The following is a 19,499-nucleotide window of genomic DNA, read 5'->3' as shown; positions in this document are numbered from 1 at the left end:
CTATGAGCCCGTAATCCGATACATCGTCTTTCTGGAAAAAGCCGAACAGACACAAAGCGGCTGAGCGCTCACACGAGCGCTTCATCTACTTTGTTCTAGCGATTGGTGGGGGTCTCAGTGCTCGGACCCCCACCAATCCAAACTTCTGACATGTCACTTTGACATGTCAGAAGTTTGTCAAACGTTTAGCTACACTTTAACATATGAAGTAATGACATGCAGATTTTGTAACAATTAACCTACTTCTCCTTGTGAGCTGCAATAAATATGACAGCCTTATAGTCAGCAATGTCACTGACAGCCGTTCTCTCCTTGACCTTACAGTAATCAATGATAAAACCTTCTCCAACTAGAACTTTCCTGGCAAAACTCTCATCATATCTAAAAACATGGAGCTTGTCTTTCCCAACTGTGAAAAATGTTGCATCTAAAACCCCAATTATTATGAGGTGTCCTCCTGGTTTTAGCAACCCAGAAAACTTCCTCAGATATCTGATGTAATCATCTTGATTTTTGCTGATAACATCCAGTAGCCAAGCACTGATGACACAATCGGCTGGTGGTAAGACCAGCGGGTCTGTCATATTTTCTTTCTCCAGGTTGTAATTCACAATATGTTGAATGGCTGATCTCAGTTTTCCATCTTTGTCCTCAAACTGGTCACTGGAAAATAAAAATTACAAGGAAAGTGATTGTCCCACAGTCAACATCCACATGGTGGCTCGGTACTTAGCACTGGACTATTGACTTGCAATACTAGAGGTAAGGTTTGAAATTACCCAAGACTGTTGCACTAGGTGTTGGGCTTATACTGTGCTTTTCCAGCATTAACTTGTATAATACCACCCCCTATGGATAAGAATATTGAACTGAGTGGCTAATAATATTTTTACATCTGACTTGAGTTTTAATAGAGTAAACATTTCCTGCAGTCTCTGTCCCATCTCCCTTTATATGTGTTGTATAAGGAGCAACAATGACAATGCCAGTGGTTTTCCTCTTGATATTTGGACAAATACGTCACCTGTTTTCTTCTTTCTCTTTAAGAAGTGTTGATGTGTGACCCCAATAAAATGCTCCCGTACGTTCGTCCACCCATCTCTTCAGCTCCATGATGCATCTGTTATTGACCTTCAGCACTATGATGTTTTTGAAGAACTCACAGGCTGAATATAGATGATGAATGAAGGATCCAGTACTGAGGTCAATCAAGATGTCTCCATTAATTTGACCTGCAGAAAAAATTCAGAATATTGATAATTTTTGGGAAAAAAAAGTCTACTTTTTAAGGATTTATAAGCTTAATTTTGGTTCCCTCAGTGTCATTGAAGATTCATATCTAGTTCCACTAAGGACAGATATGGTTTCTGATTTCTAGACCCTTTACTGGCTATACTACATAGGTGTGCCCTCTGATAGCTTTTTCTACACATTTTTTTCTTGATCTACCCTATGATTGCTTTTTTCCCCTTTAAGTATTTGTGTTCTTGTGATGTGACTGGACCTGACCCTGAGGAGAATGTTCCAATTAATAAGTTTGCCGAGCTGTCATTCATGTGCAGTCTAATGTGACAAAGAAAATGACATCTCCATCGAAATATGACAACATCCTCTAAATATAAGAATGATAGATTTTTTTTTATTATTTCTGCCATTAGTGGAACCTCAGCAGAAAATGATTGTTGGTGCACTTAGTTTCCAAGTATGTATATTTTATAATGGACAACAATAACATAGTTGGAAAAAGTCAGAAAATGACAGTAGTAGAAATATTCAAATAACAGCAGATTTAACCCCTTAAGCCACCATGACACATTTGTACATCATGCAGAGCCTTAACTAAAGAAATCCTGACATACATGCACGTCATGGTCATTGCGCACCCACAGGATCCGTACCTATGTGATCAGAAGCAGGAGCCCGGACGTGCTTAAAAGCCGGGCTCCTGCTATAACGACCAGGATCAGAGAAACCTCTGTTTCCAGCCCCTAACCCATCAGTGCACCAAAATAGTCCCAAGTATTATACAAGTGATCATTAGTTCATAGCTTCTATTCCTCTAGTGGAACAATGAACAAAATTGAAATTAAGTTTAACCGGGTGGGAAAGTATGGAACGGGCTCACGGAGTGAACCCGCTCCATACGATGCGGGTGTCGGCTGTAAGTTACAGCCGACACTTCACAGTAACGAGCGGGATCGGGCGCAATCCCGCTCGTTTAACCCATTAAATGCTGCGGTCGATAGCGACCGCGGCATTTAAATAGTTAGGATGCGACCTCCTCTAGCAGCTCATCGCACCCCAGGCAAGGCAATCGCGGAGTGGTGATGGTTGCTATGGCTGCCTGGGGGCCTAATGAAGGCCTCCAGGTCCGCCATCTTTGTGCTCCTACTAAGCTCTGCCTCTGGCAGGGCTTAACAGAAGCCTGTCAGAAAGACGATATTCTGCAATACATTGGTATTCCAGTATATCGTGCAAGCGATCCAACGATTGCTGGTTGAAGTCCCTTTGGGGGACTAATAAAAAGATTACAAATAATGTAAAAACTAAAAGTTAAAAAAAAACATATTTTCCCATTTCCCCCGTAGAGCATAGTAAAAAAAAAATAAGTAAACATAATTGGTATCACCGCATCCATAAAAGTCTAAACTATTACAATATATCATTTCTTAACCCGCACGGTGAACGCTGTAAAAAAAATAATTACAATTTGTAAACGCCAGAATGGCTATTTTTTGGTCACCTCATCTTCCACAAAAAAATTGAATAAAAAGCGATCAAAACATCACATGAACCCCAAAATGGTATCATTAAAAACGACAGCTTATCTCACAAAAAATAAGCCCTCATACCACTTTATCTACAGAGAATAAAAAACTTATGGCTCTCAGAATTTGGCGACACATAATAAATTTTATTTTTTACACTTCGTTTTTTACTTGTAAAAGTAGTAAAATATAGAAAAAACTATAGATATTTGGTATCGCTGTAATCGTATGACCCACAGAATAAAGTTAACATGTTGCTTTAATTGCACAGTGAATTCCGAAAAAACGAAGCGCAAAAAACAATGGAGGAATCACTGTTTTTTTTCATTTTTTACCCCACAAATTTTTTCTCCATTTGCTAGTACATTATATGGCACAATAAATGGTGCTACGAAAAACGACAACTCGTCCTGCAAAAATCAAGCCCTCATAGGACTATATCGACGGAAAAATAAAAAAGTTATGGTTTTTGGAAAGTGGGGAGGAAAAAAACGAAAATTAAAATCTGAAAGTTGTTTACGACGGGAAGGGGTTAATAAAGCTTAGTAAAAAGTCACCCCTCCAAAAACAAATATCTAAATAAACCCCTTTTTTCATAAAAAAACATCTATAGGGCACTGCCACAATCGTAAAGAATCGTATAAAATAGAATTAACCTTAAAAAAAAAGCCTATTTGCCTTTTTTTACCCATCACCCCAAAAAAAGATATAAACGTTATTCAATAAATGATGAGCACCCCAAAATTGTATCAATAAAATCTAAAACTTCTCCAGAGAAAAACAACAGACAATCATACAGATATGTTGATAAAAATATAAAAATGTTCTGGCTCTTGGAATGCGACTACACACATTTTTTTATTTTTTTTTCTAAAACTTTTATTGTGGAAAAGTTCTAACATTTTTAGAAAACAATATCAATTTGGTATAGCTGTATTTGCTCTGACCCTTAGATTAAAGTTAACATGTTATTTAAACCACATGGTAAACACCAATGAAAAAAACACAAAAAATTATGACAGTATAAATAAAGATAAACTAACTAATTATATGTACACCAAAATGGTGCAGAAAAAAAAACAACAGCTCGTCCCGCAAAGATGCAAGCTTTTATATGGTAACGTCGCTGAAAAATAAAACAGCTATGGCACTTGGAATGCTGCAATGAAAAAACAAAATATATAGCTTGTGCCATAAAGCTGAAAAAAGACCCGTCCTTAAGGGGTCAAGTAATTGCATTCACAATTCGAAATTTTTAGTTCACTTCATCAACCCTAAAAAGTTTTTCAGGGTTTTTTCATCATATTCAATGACCAGGGCTTTGCTGTGCTCTCTTTCATTTTCCAGATGACTCGGGCAGTGTTGTCGCCTCCTCTGACCTGCCTCACCCCAAAAAAGAAACTAATGTGCCCAATTTATAGTCATTTTTTTCTTAACCCAGTTAAACATAAAATACTATACATGTCAATATATACTATACATGTAGGAGTAATAAAATCAGGATACATACCCACTGCGAAAACTTGTCTAAGATTATCAATAAGAAAATTCAAGAAGTCATCTCCAAAGACCATGCCAGGTTTATCTGAAAAGTAATGCTCCAGATATTGTCTGGAATCAAAGCCATGTACATGATAGACCTTATGGGTTTTGGAATCCATCATCTACTCTTGTATCACAGACTGGGTGACTAACTCTAAACCAGTGCACAAGTTCTTTATATAATTACCAGTATTCAATTTACAAAGTGTGTTACTAAGAATAACTTATTACATGATGACTTATTATATTCATCAGTCAGTCATGGGAACATGTGTTCACATAGAGAATTAATGATCTTTAAATAAACACCTCCTCAGCCCATTGCTGATTCCTCATGTCGATCCGAGTTGCTAACAGGAACAGGATAAGAGCATCCAGGGTGGATGGAAGGTCACGAGCTGCAAGCTCATCCTTGATGTGCGGAGACAGTCCTTGACAGAAAGTGGAAATTAAGGCCACATTATTCTAAGCCAGCTCCGCCGCCAGCATAAGAGATGGCATAATCCCCTACAGTTGACTCCCCTTGTTAGAGGGTCAGCAGAGGACGTTAGACCCTGGTCCTCGAGCACTGTACGGAAAGTCTCTAGAAATAGTGGTTAGTTAGAGAATCCGGGGCCCTCTCGTTCCAAGATGGGGTTCGCCCATGCCATGGCTTTGCCAGCAAGGAGAGAAATAATAAATGCAACCTTGGCCTCATCATAGGGGAAGAGATGAGCACATAGCTTAAACTGGATGGAAAATTGACTGATAAATCCTCTACAGGCCTTAGGATCCCTGTCGTAGTGAGGCGGTAGAGGCAGCAAAATCATAGACCCAGAACAGGCAGGAGGGGTAACAGGTAGTTGAACAGCAGAAGCAGCCAGAGGAGATGCAGTAGGATGATCCAAATGGGAGATTATTGAGTTTACTGCCTGTAGTAGCTGTTCCTGGCGTACCCAGAGTCATGCATGTCCGTTTGCATCATCTGGACCGCCGTCTTGTATTGACCAGCGGGATCCATGGCCTGAGAATTATGTCACGGCTGTGGGTATGTGGACCCACTAGGCCGCTGCGAAGTAGCAGCTGGCCAAGCAACAGTCAGTAACAGTCTCTAGGACAAAAGTACATGGATAGCTGATTTTGCAGACACTCGGTTTGGCAGACAGTAAACGTAGCAGACACATGGCGTAGCAGACACTTGGCATGGATGAAAATGGCCACAGATGACACTTGGCGTGGTAGATAACACGTGGCATGGCAGATGACACGTAGCACAGAGGATGAACTTGACTCCAATACTAGACTAGGTCAGGAACAATCTCGATTACTGGATACAGGAAACAGGATACTGGAACACTGGAAACAGGATACCACTAAGGGACCATTTGCAATGACGAATATGGGTAAACACAACAACTCTCAGGCAAGGAGGTAGAGGGCAGAGCCTTTTTAATATTACAGGGTGTATGAGGATTGGGTAGGGAACATACTACATGTGCACTGGCCCTTTAAGGCTGTGCACCTTAGAAACTATTGCAGAGCAGTGCGGGCGCATGTACTGGGGTCTCCGGGGAAGGAGACATTGGCAGGAGTTCAAAGGTCTGTGGTCGCGGCCACTGGTCATTGAGAGAAGCCTGCGGCCGCGGCCATTACTAAACTATAGTGACCCATGTAACAAGTAGGGATTATGCAAAGTGAACAATGCCTTTTAGAAGGCATTTTGAGCTGCACTGATGTGTCCACCACTCAAAGTACATAAATATTTACTATAATGAGATAAGTCAGCGCTCAAAACATGAATCAGTAAGAACTATACATAGACATAGTATTGATATAAAACATGGCAATAATTCCTTTAATCACATTTAAAAAAATAGGTGATGCAATAATTTGTAAAACTGCAACAGAAGCAGAAAAATCAAATGGTAACCAGTTCTGCCATTATTCACTGCAAACCTCCAATACAGTCAGGTAGCATTTTGTGTATTACCAGCGCTATATACTCATGATCTTCTATGATGTCCTACACCCGCTCTGTATAGTTTGGTTACGAGCAGTATGGCTGGGCACTCTGTGCGATCTTATTAGAACCAACGTGGCTTGATGCTTTGTGTAGTAAGCCCCACAGAGTAACTGCAGATGTAATGAAGTGAGCCCCATGACTGAGGGAGCAGTAGACTTTTAATAAACGTAAAATGTTAACATGAGATAATGTTTTGTTTAGGAAGGGGTTAGTAATATAAAGGGGGCTATGGGGGATAACAGTCCTTTCATCCAAGGAGCTGCAAGGAAGAAGATTCACTCTCTTACCTGTGATGTCTGCTTCACTGGAGGAACTGATGGCATAGGTCAGGGTGACTGTGCTTATCCATGGTTCGGCCTGGATTGAGGAGCAGCTAAGGGGATTGCCTGCCCCTTCTACTTCATTCTTTGCACTAGACCCTGGGCTCAGGAGCAGGTGTTCTCGGCCCCCTGGCAACGCTGTGCTTGGATGACATTCCACGCCCCGGCGTTGCCACAGGAGCCCCAGCCGGGACACCCACCCCCTTTAGCTGCCCAGCAAGTCTGGATGTCAGGCCAGAGCGTCGGGAGGAATCCTGAATCACGGCCAGTTCTGGTGGCTGGCGGGCTGTCCCCATTTACTTCCCCACCCGCTCTGCGGCAGAGAGTTTATGAGGAGATGGCCTATCCTCCTGCAGATGTGTCCAGATCGGGCAGATCATCAGAGCAGCTTTGCCTCCTTGGGGAGCAGGCTTATGTGGAGGAACCAATGTTTCCTCAATGGCTGGAGCTGTGGGGCGTGCGTCGCTGACCAGATGTACCTGGTTCTTTGGACATCTGGTCGCAACCTCTTCACCAGAAGGGAAGGCCAGGCAGCCATCTTGCAGATGTCGCATCCTGAGGGAAATGGTTAGTCCTGCCCTCAGTGTTGTTTGGGTGGTGAGGGCCGACTACTAGAGTGAACAGACCCAGTGCCTGTTTTTCTTCTGCTACAGGTCATGGGACCCTGAGGATGCCAGTAGTGAAACCACTTCATATGGACGTCGGGACATCGAGATCAGTGGATAGTATGGCCGATGGGACTCCTTCAACACGACGGCTGGGTGAGTGCACCAGCTCTTTTGTTGCAGGGTCGAGGGGAGCATTTGGTTTGGAAGGGATGCAGTTTTTTATGAAGGGGCTTCAAGAATTGTTTGCATGTAGCAGCACTGGTTTGGGTAATTCCCCGGTGGGTGTTTAGGTAGTTTGCAGCCGGGCCCTGGGGGGGGGGGGGGGTTGGCAGTCCCTAACCCTTCTGCTATTGCCTTAGAAGCTGTGGGTCAGTCAACAACAGGGATGTTTGAGTCATGGGCCGGCATCTGCAAGTAAATCGCAGGATGGGGTGCTCTTGGCAGATGCGGCAAATGGAGAGGTATAGGTTTGCTTTGAGAGGCCACTGGGGGCACACTTGAAGCCAGAAGTCAGCGAAAAAATTTGGAAGACCAAATATGTTGAGACATTTTCTCTGTTGCCTTTGTGAAAGTTTAATCCCAACAGGGTTAAATCGGATGAGAGTAAGAAACATGAAGAGGAGAGGCGTCGGTATCGGCTGTGAATTGGCTTCAGGCGTCCACTATTCTTGCTAGTGTGGTCGGGGAGAAAGCACCAAAAAACTGCTCCACCTTCTTTAGCTATTAAAATTCTATAGGTGAGGCGTACAGGGTTTACAGTGGTAATGAGTGGTTTAGATACAATGAGCAGTATTGTCAAAGGAAAGCGGTAAGTCCTTCCATTAGATGGGATCATAAGTACATCCGTTTGTGGATGCGACTAATAGTCGCAGCTCATGAATCTGGTCAGCCCTTTCGTGGGTCAGCTGCCGATTCCGGGTCAGCAACGGAAAAGTTGGCTACGGCAAGAAAGGGATGTTTCTGTCAGTTTAACAAGGGGCAGTGCAAGTTTGGCTCCGACTGTCTGTATAAACAAGAATGTTTAGGTTGACGGGGTGTCCATAGTCTCTCGAGATGTCTGAAACAGGGGAAGAGAAAGTCGGGAGAGACTGAGCAGGCCAGTGAAAGTGGAAAGGATGTGGCCATTTCTCGGGGCGTATCCAAATAGAAAGGTAGCTGCCCTGTTACTTAGTGGTTTTACGGTTGGTTTTGTTATTCCTTGTTCTTCCCAACCCCCGTTTCATGCATCACGTAATCTGACGGTGGCGTGGATTCGACCAGATATAGACACAGAGAAACTTATGAAAGAGGTTTCTCTAGGACGTATGGCTGGCCCATTTGAGGATGTCCCTATGGCTGATATGCGGCTGTCACTGTTAGGTTTGGTGCCTAAAAGAAGCCCAATAAATTCAGGTTGATTCATCATTTATCGCATCCGGTGTGAAAATCGGTGAATGATGGCATAGATCCTGGGCTTAGCACATTACTTACACGTCGTTTGATGCAGCGGTAGTGTGGGTCTGTAAGTATGGCCGTGGGGACGTTATTGGCCAAAACTGATGTTGAGGCTGTGTTTCACTTGCTACCAGTTCACCCGGACAGCTTTCATTTGTTGGGGTGTTGCTGGCAGGGTTAGCAGTTTGAGTACTGCTTTCTTCCAATAGATTGAGCAATTACATGTGTCTATTTCGAGACATTCAGCACATTTGTGGCGTGCATTGTTCGGCAGGAGTCGCAAGTGTCGTCTGTCCTGCCTTATTTGGATGACTTCCTGTTTGTTGGTCCTCCGGGCACCAGGGTGTTTGCGGTGCTTTTACACACGATGAAAAGGATTTGTCACGATCTGTGGGTATGTGGACCCACTGGGCCGTGCCGCCGTAGCGGTATAGCAGCTGGCCAAGCAGGGTACAAAGTCAATGTCTATTGTTCGGATAAAGGTAACCGTGTAAATACAGACAGTAGCAATGGTTTAGGCTCGGATGGAACTCTGGCAGCAGGCAGACAACAGGTGTGGTGAAACAGTGTGTACAGTAGGTGACACAGCACAACTCCAACTTTGTACAGCACAGGAACACGGAAGCACGGATACAGGATACAGGTAGCAGGAACGGGAACACAGGGAACTGGAGAACACTCAAGGGACCATTTGCAGAGACAGACATAGGTAGGTACAAACAACGCTCAGGCAATGAAGGAAGGGGCAGCGCCCTTCTTATAGTCCAGGGTGATCTGGGAGCAATCAGATCAATCTCACACATGTGTGCGCTCTGGCTCTTTAAGGCTGGACTGAGCTCACGCATGCACCCTAGTGGTCACTGTGGTCACTGCGGGACAGGATGGCCGCATTTGCTGGCATCTCTGGAGAGAAGGGCGTCGGCGGGATGAGAAGAGTTTGTGCTCACAGCTTTGGCATTCAATTGGCCCCGGACAAAACTGAGGGCTCTGCTATGGTCGTCAAATTTATGGCCATTGTGATTGATTCGTAGCACATGGAATGGCGGCTGCCTGAGGATAAATTGATGGAGTTGAAAGTTGCCATTGACAGTGTTTTGCTGAGGAATCTCCAGTCGTTATTGGTTAGGCCTTATTTTGCCTGTAGAATTATCCCAATGGGTAATGTGTTTTGCAGGCGATTGGCAATGGCTACTGCTAGGGTTCTAAAGTCACATCATTTTATTCAGTTGATCGCTCCATCACAGGAGGAGTTGGTAATTTGGAGGGAATTTTTAAATCAATACAATGGTAAGTCAGTGTTTTGGAATAGTCCTGTGACTAATATTGAGTTGGAGTAGTTAACTGATGCCTCTAGGGCTATTGGCTTTGGGGGGTATTCTCAGGGTCAGTGGTGTGCAGGATGTTGGCCTGATGTCTGGGGGGAGGAAGGACTTGTTTCCAATTTGGCATTTTTGGAATTCTTTCCTATTATCGTAGCTGTGGAGATTTGGGGAAATCGCTTGGAGAATAAATGGGTGAAGTTTCAGTGCGACAATCTGGGTGTGGTGCCGGCAGTGAATGTGCAAACAGCTAATTCCCCTCCGATAGTTTGTTTATTGCTGCCATTCACAGCGTGATCTCGCGAGATCACGCTGTACTGTGATTAAATCCCACAGAAACTTTACCGAAGTGTCAGGAGTGTGAATATACATTGCATCATGCCTGGAGGCAATGTGTATTCACTCTCAAGACACTTCGGTAAAGTTAATGTGGGTGTATGTGACAGCACAGCGTGATCGCACGAGATCATGCTGTGTTGCGAGTACTGCTAAAAATGAATGAAGAGAAGTATATGACGCTGATTGTCAGCATCATAAACTCCTCTTTACAACGCCCAATTGGCAAAAAAGGTAAAAAATACTCTCTTGTTATCTACATTAAAGCGCCGATAAGATTATGTAGGAGACAGGGCACTTATAATCTGGTGTCAGAGCCTCTTTAAATTCTAATTTGTTGGCAGTTTATGTCCCTGGTGTGAATAATTCTATAGCGGATTCTCTTTCTCGCCAACAGTGGGACAGGTTTCGAGAGTTACCTCCGCAGGCGGATTTGCGAGGGATCCCTTGTCCAGAGTGGCTTTGGACATTGGTGTGAGCTCGGCTGTGGAGTTTGTTCGACGGTCAGTGAGTACTATAACGTGGTCTGGATATCGTCATTGTTGGAGCTAATGGGAGGAGCTGGTGGCTAGTGTTGGGGCATGTGCTTTTGATAGGGAAGTTTGTTTATTATATTATATAGGCCAGGCGTATGGGCAATGTGTATGTCCTTCGGGCATGGGCCACCGACTGGCGGCTCTTGATTTTTGGTTTGGTTTGCTTTTTGGTTTAAAAGTCACAATGAGTGTGATGTTATAAAGTCCTTTTTGGTTCGGCACGCAATGAAAGGTTTCCGGAAAGGCAGGGTGCTGCGCGATTTGAGAAGAACTTTGTTGTTTCCCTTATTGCAGCGTTTAAGTGCTAAGCTGTGGGATGTCTGCAGATCCAGGTTTGAAGCTTTGTTATTCCGTTTGGCTTATTCTTTAGCTTTTTTCTGCATTTTTAGGGTGTCAGAATTAGTGGCGGACAGTCTGACGAAGGTTGGGGGCCTGTTTTATTTGGATGTCTTTGTAGGTAACTGTGGGTTGTCTGAGCATTTTAAGTCTGATCAACGGGGTATTATTATTAGTTTGAGTGCTTTGCAGGGGTCTGATATGTGTCCTCTAAATTGTTTCCAGGAATATTTTGCCGTATGGCTGGTCGAACAAGTATCGTTGTTAGTACATGCTGATGGGAATTATTTATTGAAATTTTAGTTTAGTCAGGCTTTTAACAAATTTCTAGACTTTCTGTATTTGTCGGCTCAGAAGTTTAGATCACAGTCTTTTAAAATTGGTATTGCTACAGAAGTGGTGAGATGGGTTTTGGGTTTAGATGTGGTGAAATGCATAGGTCGGTCAGAGTTAGTGCGTTATAGAAATTATTTCCATCCTCAATTGTTAGAGGATGAGGTTAAAAATCTTCTTCAGGGGGATGTTCATTGTTTTTAATTTCCTTTTTCTTTGTGTTGTGCTATTTTCATCTTCTATTTTATTTCAGATATTGAAACTTGCTTACTATTGTAGGAGACTCCTTTGTATTTTGGGATGGTGTGCGAGCTGATGCAAGTCCGGCCGGTCGTCAACTGTGGTTTGATAGGGCTGAGTCTAAGATTCGTTGGTTGGGGACTCGTGGGCTCTTGTGGAGTAGGTTGCTTCCTGAGATACAGTTTTACACGAGTCTTCATAGGGCGCCTAATATGCTGGTGGTCCATGTGCGGGGGAAATGATTTTGGTGTCCAGGTCTCTAGGTATCTCATGTGAGACATAAAGTTGGATTTATTGAGGTTGTTGGATTCTTTTCCGGGTTTTATTATTGTCTGGTCCTATGTTGTGGCGAGACAGAAGTGACGATAGGCCTGGTCGGTGCTTAGCATTAATAAGGCTAGGAAGAAGCTGAATAAGGTGATGGGGAAGTTTGTAGCTTGTAATGGTGGTATAGTAGTTCGCCATAAGAAGTTGAAAGGAGCAGATGTTTTTTCGTTTTAGTCCAGATGGAGTCCATCTTAATGATGAAGACCTGATTGCCTGATGGAGACGCCGGTTCGGCGTTGAAACGCGTAGCCTGTCTACTTTCATTAAATATTATTGGATTACATGTATTGCCTAGCCTTGCCATTTATAGCAGCGCCTTTTTGGTCCAGTTTTTTTGCTCTCCTTTTATTACTAATACTTGACAGCAAACTCTATTTTGTTGTGCTTTTACGGACCCGGCGGCAGCTTTTTTACATCTCTCCCCGTTGTGACACCTGCCAGGGTCTACAACCTAAGGTGAGCACTTTTTATCATATTAGTAGCTCCACTTCTATCCCGATTTTATTTGCACTATGTGGCGCCGTGTCTCTTTTACTCTTTCCTATCCCATAGTCAAGTCTGAGTGCAGATGTTGTGGCTGGGGCCAAGAAATTGGGAATGAGTGAAGTTTAGGAGTTTGGAAGTTTGCAATAGTTATCTTCAGCAAGAGGTTTTCTTTGTGGGTTGGGGTGCTGGCCTCAAGTAAAAATAATGTGGAGCGAATGGAGATGGTGTGGTAGATGCGATGTGAATGGGGAAGAAGATGTGTGATTGTAGATAGGGCTCTTTAAGATTATGAGTTACTTCCGGTGTGAGAAGGGAGATGTTGGAGCATAGATAGAGCTGTTTCAGGTTACATATCACTTCCTGTAGGAGGTGTGGTTGTAGATATGGCTCTTTCAGGTTATGTGTCACTTCCTGTAGGAAGAAATAGAGGTCAGATGCTAAATTATAATAGAAGTATAGAGAGGTTTCAGGTTTACATAACTTCAGGTTAGGGGAAGTGTGAATAAGGGGAACACGGGTATTTAAAATGTGTCAGAGTATGACAGTGAATGATTCCTGGTGAAGGGGATGCCTCAAAACACGTGAAAAGTTTGGCCATTTTATATATTTTTTACATTTAAATGTTATTAAAACCACCTTTTTACCTTGGATGATGATTTTACCTGCTGCATTATTGGAAGAGAACTAGAGATTGATATTTTAGGCGATTGTGTATCGGAGGGAAGCTTGGTGCTTGACTCTCCTCACATATGTGAGTACCACTCCATTTATACGCTAATTTGATTGTACTGCATTGAACTTTAGTATAGCCGCTCTCCAAAGTTTTTTCTATATCTTTGCATTGTTTCATATGGAACCTGATAATGAAGGACTCCGGAAGGATTGCAGTGGCTTCAAAATAAGTTTTTCTTTCTCCGCTTTGGATTATTCATGGGTGGTAACTTAAAAAACATATTTCTAATTTTATATAAAAAAAGAAAATATAATTGTGGCTGGTTTCTTTCCGCTCCTTACCCTTTTTTCCATATATTCTATTGCACTAATAGAGTCTATGCACAACTCCTTTATGAAGTTTAAGAAGCAGCAAAACAAAATAGATATCTTTTGAACCATTTTTTTCCTATCTGAATCAGTCTATAATAGGCTAAGTAAATTAGATTACAGATAAAGCAAATGTGAATTATTATATTGTTTTGTTTTCAAGCTTTTACTCAAAAGTCAAGGTTTGTAAACTACATTTTTTAACTAGATAGGTTCTCTTTAAGCAAAAATTGAAAAGATCAACAATTATAAAGCAAGTAATCCCAAGACTTTAGGCTCCCATGATATCCCAGATGATAAAGCTTGGTCTCAGAATTATTATCTAAGTCAAGGCAAGGGGCCAATAAATCACGGAATAATTATTTGTATACTCTTCTATACTGCACTAAGGAAGCTTCATTTAGAGTCAGTAATGTCACTCACAGCCGTTCTCTCCTTGACATTACAGTAATCAATGATAAAACCTTCTCCAACTAGAACTTTCCTGACAAAATCCTCATCGTATGTGAAAGCATAGAGCTCGTCTTACCTGACTGTTAAATATCCTGTATCTAAAACCCCGGGTGTGATCCGGTATCCGACCATCTGTAGTGATAGTCGGGCACTGGGGCGACTGCAGGCTGGTATTATTAGGCTGGGAAAGCACAAAAACTGTGGCCTTTCCCATCCTGGTAATGCTAGCCTGCTGCTGTTACGTTGTATCTGGCTAGTTACCAAAATTGGGGGGGACCCCATGTCATTTAAAAAAAAACTATGCTGTAGCAGGCTAATATTACAAGGGTGGAAAGGGCTACTGTTTTTCTCCTTTCCCTGCCTAATAATACCAGTTTGCGGCTACCCCAGTGCCCGACAATCACTACAGGTGGTCGGGTAAGGGAACACATCCGGCTCTTCCCGTTACCCCTGGTGGCGTGGGTACCGGGGTAATAATGGGGTTTAGTGTTAGTCTCTGCACCGGCTAACACTAAGCCTCGCCTTAGTAATGGACATTGACAATCAGCCAGCGGCCATTACTAAGGCGGTAGTAATAAAGTTTAAAAAAATACAAGGACATTAAAAAAATATTTTATTGAAATAAAAAAAAAAACACACAACAATTGCCGCCGTTGAAGTAGTCCTCGAATTAGAAGTAGTCCAACATCCGATCCTGTGAAAAACACAAGCACATAAAAAAATTAGTAATACATAAAAAACCAAAGCAATTATTATACTTACTTTTCCTGGGTCCAGTGCGGGAGCCGGAATGTCAGTGAGCTGGGACCTATATATAAGACTATCATGTGTAATACTGTCTGCTGAGCCACTGTATCTAATCCTATCCATAGCTATAGGAGTCGCAGTACACATATGCATATACGCATTCACATTTTATTCGGGGGGGTGGGGACTTATGTATTGGAGCTATTGTCCGTAAGTCCTTAGTGACGACCCTGGCTGCTAGTGCTGCATCGTTGGGTCACTTAGTAGACCCAGCGATGTAGCTGAGAGCTGCGGGCCATCGGCCATGAGAAGAGGTTTGGGGGGGCCTAACAAGGACTTTTGCACCGGGGTCCATAAAGCATTTTGCTACGCCCCTATACATACACATAGGGTCTTGTGAATTATGGAGCAGATTAGTAACGTCCTACCCTCCCAAGTAAAGGACACAGTTTAATGCAATATGCTTCACTTTATTGAACTATATATATTTATATATAAAGCAGGAACATAACAGCAATAAGAAAGCAAATGATCCAGAGACTACAAGCTCTCAGGTTGTTCCAGATGACCAGAGCAATCTGGATACTATTATCAAGGACCAGTCCAAGTCAGGGAATAAAAAAGCACTGAACTATTATTTTTATGCTATTCCTTACTGCACTAAGGAAGCTTATTTTTGATTATTAGGTATTTTCTTTTAGCTTAGCATAAGAACTAATGACATGAAGACCTTGTAAGTTTTAATCTACTTCTCCTTGTGAGCTGCAGTAATCATGACAGCCTTATGGTCAACGAGGTCACTCACAGCCGTTTTCTCCTTAACCTTACAGTAATCAATGATAAAACCTTCTCCAACTAGAATTTTTCTGACAAAATCCCCATCATATGTGAAAACAGGAACCTTGTCTGTCCCAACTGTGAAATATGTTGTACCTAAACTCCCAATTATTATGAGGTGTCCTTCAGGTTTCAGCAACCTAGAGAACTTCCTCAGATATCTGATGCAATCATCTTGATTTTTGCTGACAGCATCCAGAAGCCAAGCACTGATGACACAATCGGCTGGTGGTAAAACCAGCGAGTCTGTCATATTCTCTTTGTCCAGGTCGCATGTCACAATATGTTGAATGGCTGATCTCAGTTTTCCTTCTTTGTCCTCAAACTGGTCACTGGAAAATAAATAACAGATAAGAAAAGTGATTGTCCCACAGTCAACATCAACATGGTGGCTCAGTACATAGGACATAGCACTGGACTATTGATTTGCAATACTTGTGGTAAGACTTGAAAATAGATGATGCACCAAGTGTCAGGCTTATACTGTGCCTTTTCAGCATTAACTTTTATAATACCGCCCCCTATGGATAAGAAAAGTTAAATGGAAAGAAGAATTTTTAAATCTGACTTAAGTATTAGCCCCTTTGGCCGCAGCCATTTTTTGGATTCTCATTATTGTTTTTTCTTCCCTTCCTTCTAAAAGCCATAACTTTTTGTATTTTTCAATTAATACAGCCATATTAGGGCTTAATATTTTCTAGACGAGTTTTAGTTTTTCATACCACCATTTATTGTATCATACAGATATAGCCAAGTTTATCTTGACTGTGATAATTTGCTACAGCGTGATATCACACAACCAAAGCCATTGAATAAGTCAAGTTAAACTTTCTTGACATGATGTATTTAATTTGTTAAAAGTAAAGATAAAAATGTTCTGGGGAACTGCAAAAAAAATATTTCTGGGATAAATTTGTTGAAAATCATCAATTCCTTCAATGATTTTTGGTTTCATTTTTACAGCATTCTCCATGCAATAAAAAGGATATATTAACTTTATTCTGCAGGTCAATATGATTATGACAATGCCAAATTTATGACGTTTTTTTTCTTTTTCTACAGTTATAATAGCAAAATTTAATAAGTTAAAAATAACATTTGTTGTGTGTCGCCATATTCTGAGAGCTATGACATTTATATTTTTCACCCCCAGACGAAGGCTCTCAGCCGAAAAGTACGTTGGGTGTGACGCCAGACAGCACAAATCTATGGGTAAGATTATACTATATATCCACATATACTATTTATGTAACTATTTGTTTGGGTCTGATGATGACTGCATCTTTGCCTTCAAATGATTACTCAGACCTGGGACTCTGCATATTATCTAGAACACATTACATGTCTCCTGAGTTTATATATCTCATACACTATGTAGAGCACTGAATGTGCTTTCATGGTTGCGGTTACTCCAAGCCTTACTTATGATACTTCCAAAACACATATATGTTTATTTATTATCCAACTATTGACAACTGTCTGGCCTTATCTGCTTCACACTGTGGTAATCATCTTTGATTTTAATGTGTGTGTTTTTTATATTTTGTACCTATAAAATTATATATTATATCAGTATGAGCATGGTTTTGACTCTATTTTTAGGTTTTCATTTTTATTTCTACGTCTAATTGAGCGCTGTGAGAGCTTATTTTTTTGCGGGGTGAGCTGTAGTTTTTATTCATACTATATTGAGGTACATATGACTTTTTAATCACTAGTTATTCCATTTGTTTTGTGGGAGATGAGGTGAACAAAAAACAGCGTTTCTGTTCACCGTGCGGGTTAAATAATGTTAAATGGTGATTGTCTGGACTTTTACAAACGCAGAAATACCAATTATGTTTATTTTTTATTTTTTTCAATGCTTTAGGGGGAAAATGGGAAAAGGTTTTTATTTTTAACTTTAAATATATTTTTTGTACAAAAAAAAAACCTTTATTTAACAGTTTTTACTTTTTATTAGTAGTCCTAGGGGACTTAAAGCAGCAATTTATCTACTGCAATACTAATGTTAAGCAGTATATAATAATTTTAACAGAACTTAATAGAAGCTTGAATATTCAAGACCTGGGAGCCTTTATTTGGCCCCCAGGCTGCCATGACAACCATCTGGTGGGGGGGGGCGATGGAACGTCAGAGACGCCCACCCACCTCTTTCTAACGGCTTGGATGTCATGGTTGCTATTGGCCACAGCATCTGAGAGGTAAAGCGAGCAGGATTCAGCTCATTGCACTGAAGTGTCGGCTGTTAGATACAGCCGACACCCGCTTAGTATGGAGCGGCTCAGCCCCTGAGCCAGGTCTATACTTCCCCTTGCCGGTTATGACATAAGTGTACATCAAATGCCGGCAAGGGGTTAACAGGGTAAACCTTTTCTTGGATTTTTGCCTCATCTTCTCTTATATTTGTTGTATCAGGAGCAACAGCAACAATCACAATGACAGTAGTTTTCTCTTGATATTTGTGCAAATACATCAGCTATTTTCTTCTTTCTCTTGAAGAAGTGTTGATGTGTGGCCCCAATAAAATGCTCCCATGCGTTCGTCCGCCCATCTCTTCAGCTCCATGATGCATCTGTTATTGACCTTCAGCACTGTGATATTTTCGAAAAACTCACAGGCTGAATATAGATGATGAATAATGGAACTAATACTGAGGTCCATCAAGATGTCTCCATGAATATGACCTGCAGAAAAACATTCAGAATACTAAAATATCTAATTTATTAAATCTTCATAGATTATGTGGATAAACAAGGACATATGTCTATATCTCTTCTAGCAAACTATGTAAACATTAGTTTCTGATACACAAAATTCTGAAAAAAATAACTAATTTTCAAATGTTCTATAGGGAGAGATTTGGTGTTATCAATATTATACTTCTCATAAGTACCGTATTTTTCGGACTATAAGACACAGTTTTTAGCAAGAATAAATCTCGCTTAAAAAGTCCCTACATCTTATGGTCCGCAGTCAAGTGACCCGGCACATCATGGAGCGGGAAAGGATGATGTATGAAGCAGACTCACACGCTGAGCCCGGTGATACACTGCAGGTGTCAGATGTCTTTTGCAGCTGATACGCTGCTCTAACGGCCAGGAACAACAATTTTTCTGTTCCTGGCTGTTTAAAGGGGTTGTGCCATAAAACACAGGATAGTGGATACATGTGTGATTGCTGGGGGTCCATCCCCCAATGATAGGAAGAACAGGGGACCGAAAGTCACCAAGAGCGCTACATGGGAAAATGTGACTTACGCGTTCTGTGTCCGGAAGCTTCATAGAGATGAATGGGATTCTTCTGTGCATGCGTGAGCGGCTCTCCATTGATTTCTATGGAGCTGCCGAACAAATAAGCCGGACACAGAACCCGATAGTCCAAGCTTCTCATGTAGCGCTCTGGGTGACTTTCGGTCCCCTGTTCTACTTATCGCTGGGGGTCCCAGAGGTCGGACCCCCAGTGATCCCACATGTAGCCCCTATCCTGTGGTCACCTTAGTACTTAGTAAAAAACAGTTATCAAAAAAATCGTATGTACCAAAAAATTATGCCAATAAAACTGCAAAAAAAAAGCCCTCACACCGCTCAAACGAGGAAAAAAATAAATAAAAAAGTTATGGCTCTCAGAGTGTGTATTTTCTGTTGTCTAAAACCTGGGTGCGTCCTATGGTCAGGTGCGTCTTATAGTCTGAAAAATACGGTAGATTAAGAGCAGGCCCACAAAGTAATAATTTAGTTCGAGGAATAGAAAAGAAGTAGAAAGACTCGGGGGACTGTAAAGCCCTGTTCACACTAAGTTTTTTGGCACAGTTTTATAAGCGAAAACTGCATT

At 41.7% G+C, this 19,499-nt stretch overlaps 2 protein-coding genes across 2 annotated transcripts; both read right to left on the bottom strand.

Moving 5' to 3' along the window:
* Positions 1-239: 239 nt before the first annotated feature.
* Positions 240-4,432, bottom strand: LOC142662499 (nicotinamide N-methyltransferase-like). Its single transcript, XM_075840707.1, has 3 exons — positions 4,279-4,432; positions 1,025-1,232; positions 240-663 (listed from the first exon to the last, which is right to left on the bottom strand). Exons 1-3 carry the CDS (start codon positions 4,430-4,432, stop codon positions 240-242), a joined length of 786 nt encoding a protein of 261 aa, XP_075696822.1.
* An 11,141-nt stretch (positions 4,433-15,573) lies between these two features.
* On the bottom strand, positions 15,574-18,141 carry LOC142662375 (nicotinamide N-methyltransferase-like). The gene is made up of 2 exons (XM_075840601.1): positions 17,984-18,141; positions 15,574-15,997 (listed from the first exon to the last, which is right to left on the bottom strand). The coding sequence occupies exons 1-2, from the start codon at positions 18,139-18,141 to the stop codon at positions 15,574-15,576; spliced, it is 582 nt and encodes a 193-aa protein (XP_075696716.1).
* Positions 18,142-19,499: the final 1,358 nt, after the last annotated feature.

This window comes from Rhinoderma darwinii, chromosome 10, assembly GCF_050947455.1.
Source record: "Rhinoderma darwinii isolate aRhiDar2 chromosome 10, aRhiDar2.hap1, whole genome shotgun sequence".
NCBI lineage: Eukaryota > Metazoa > Chordata > Amphibia > Anura > Rhinodermatidae > Rhinoderma > Rhinoderma darwinii.
Note: the sequence above shows the minus strand (reverse complement) of the source record. Positions and strands in the feature narration are given on the sequence as shown.

Excerpts from the sequence above, each read along its gene's own strand:
- LOC142662499 (XM_075840707.1), bottom strand. The coding sequence starts at position 4,432 with ATGATGGATTCCAAAACCCATAAGGTCTATCATGTACATGGCTTTGAT. Across the intron at positions 1,233-4,278 it reads TAGACAAGTTTTCGCAGTGG|GTCAAATTAATGGAGACATC; the intron begins GTATGTATCCTG and ends TTTTTTCTGCAG. Across the intron at positions 664-1,024 it reads AAAGAGAAAGAAGAAAACAG|TGACCAGTTTGAGGACAAAG; the intron begins GTGACGTATTTG and ends TTTATTTTCCAG.
- LOC142662375 (XM_075840601.1), bottom strand. The coding sequence starts at position 18,141 with ATGTATTTGCACAAATATCAAGAGAAAACTACTGTCATTGTGATTGTT. Across the intron at positions 15,998-17,983 it reads GTACACTTATGTCATAACCG|TGACCAGTTTGAGGACAAAG; the intron begins GCAAGGGGAAGT and ends TTTATTTTCCAG.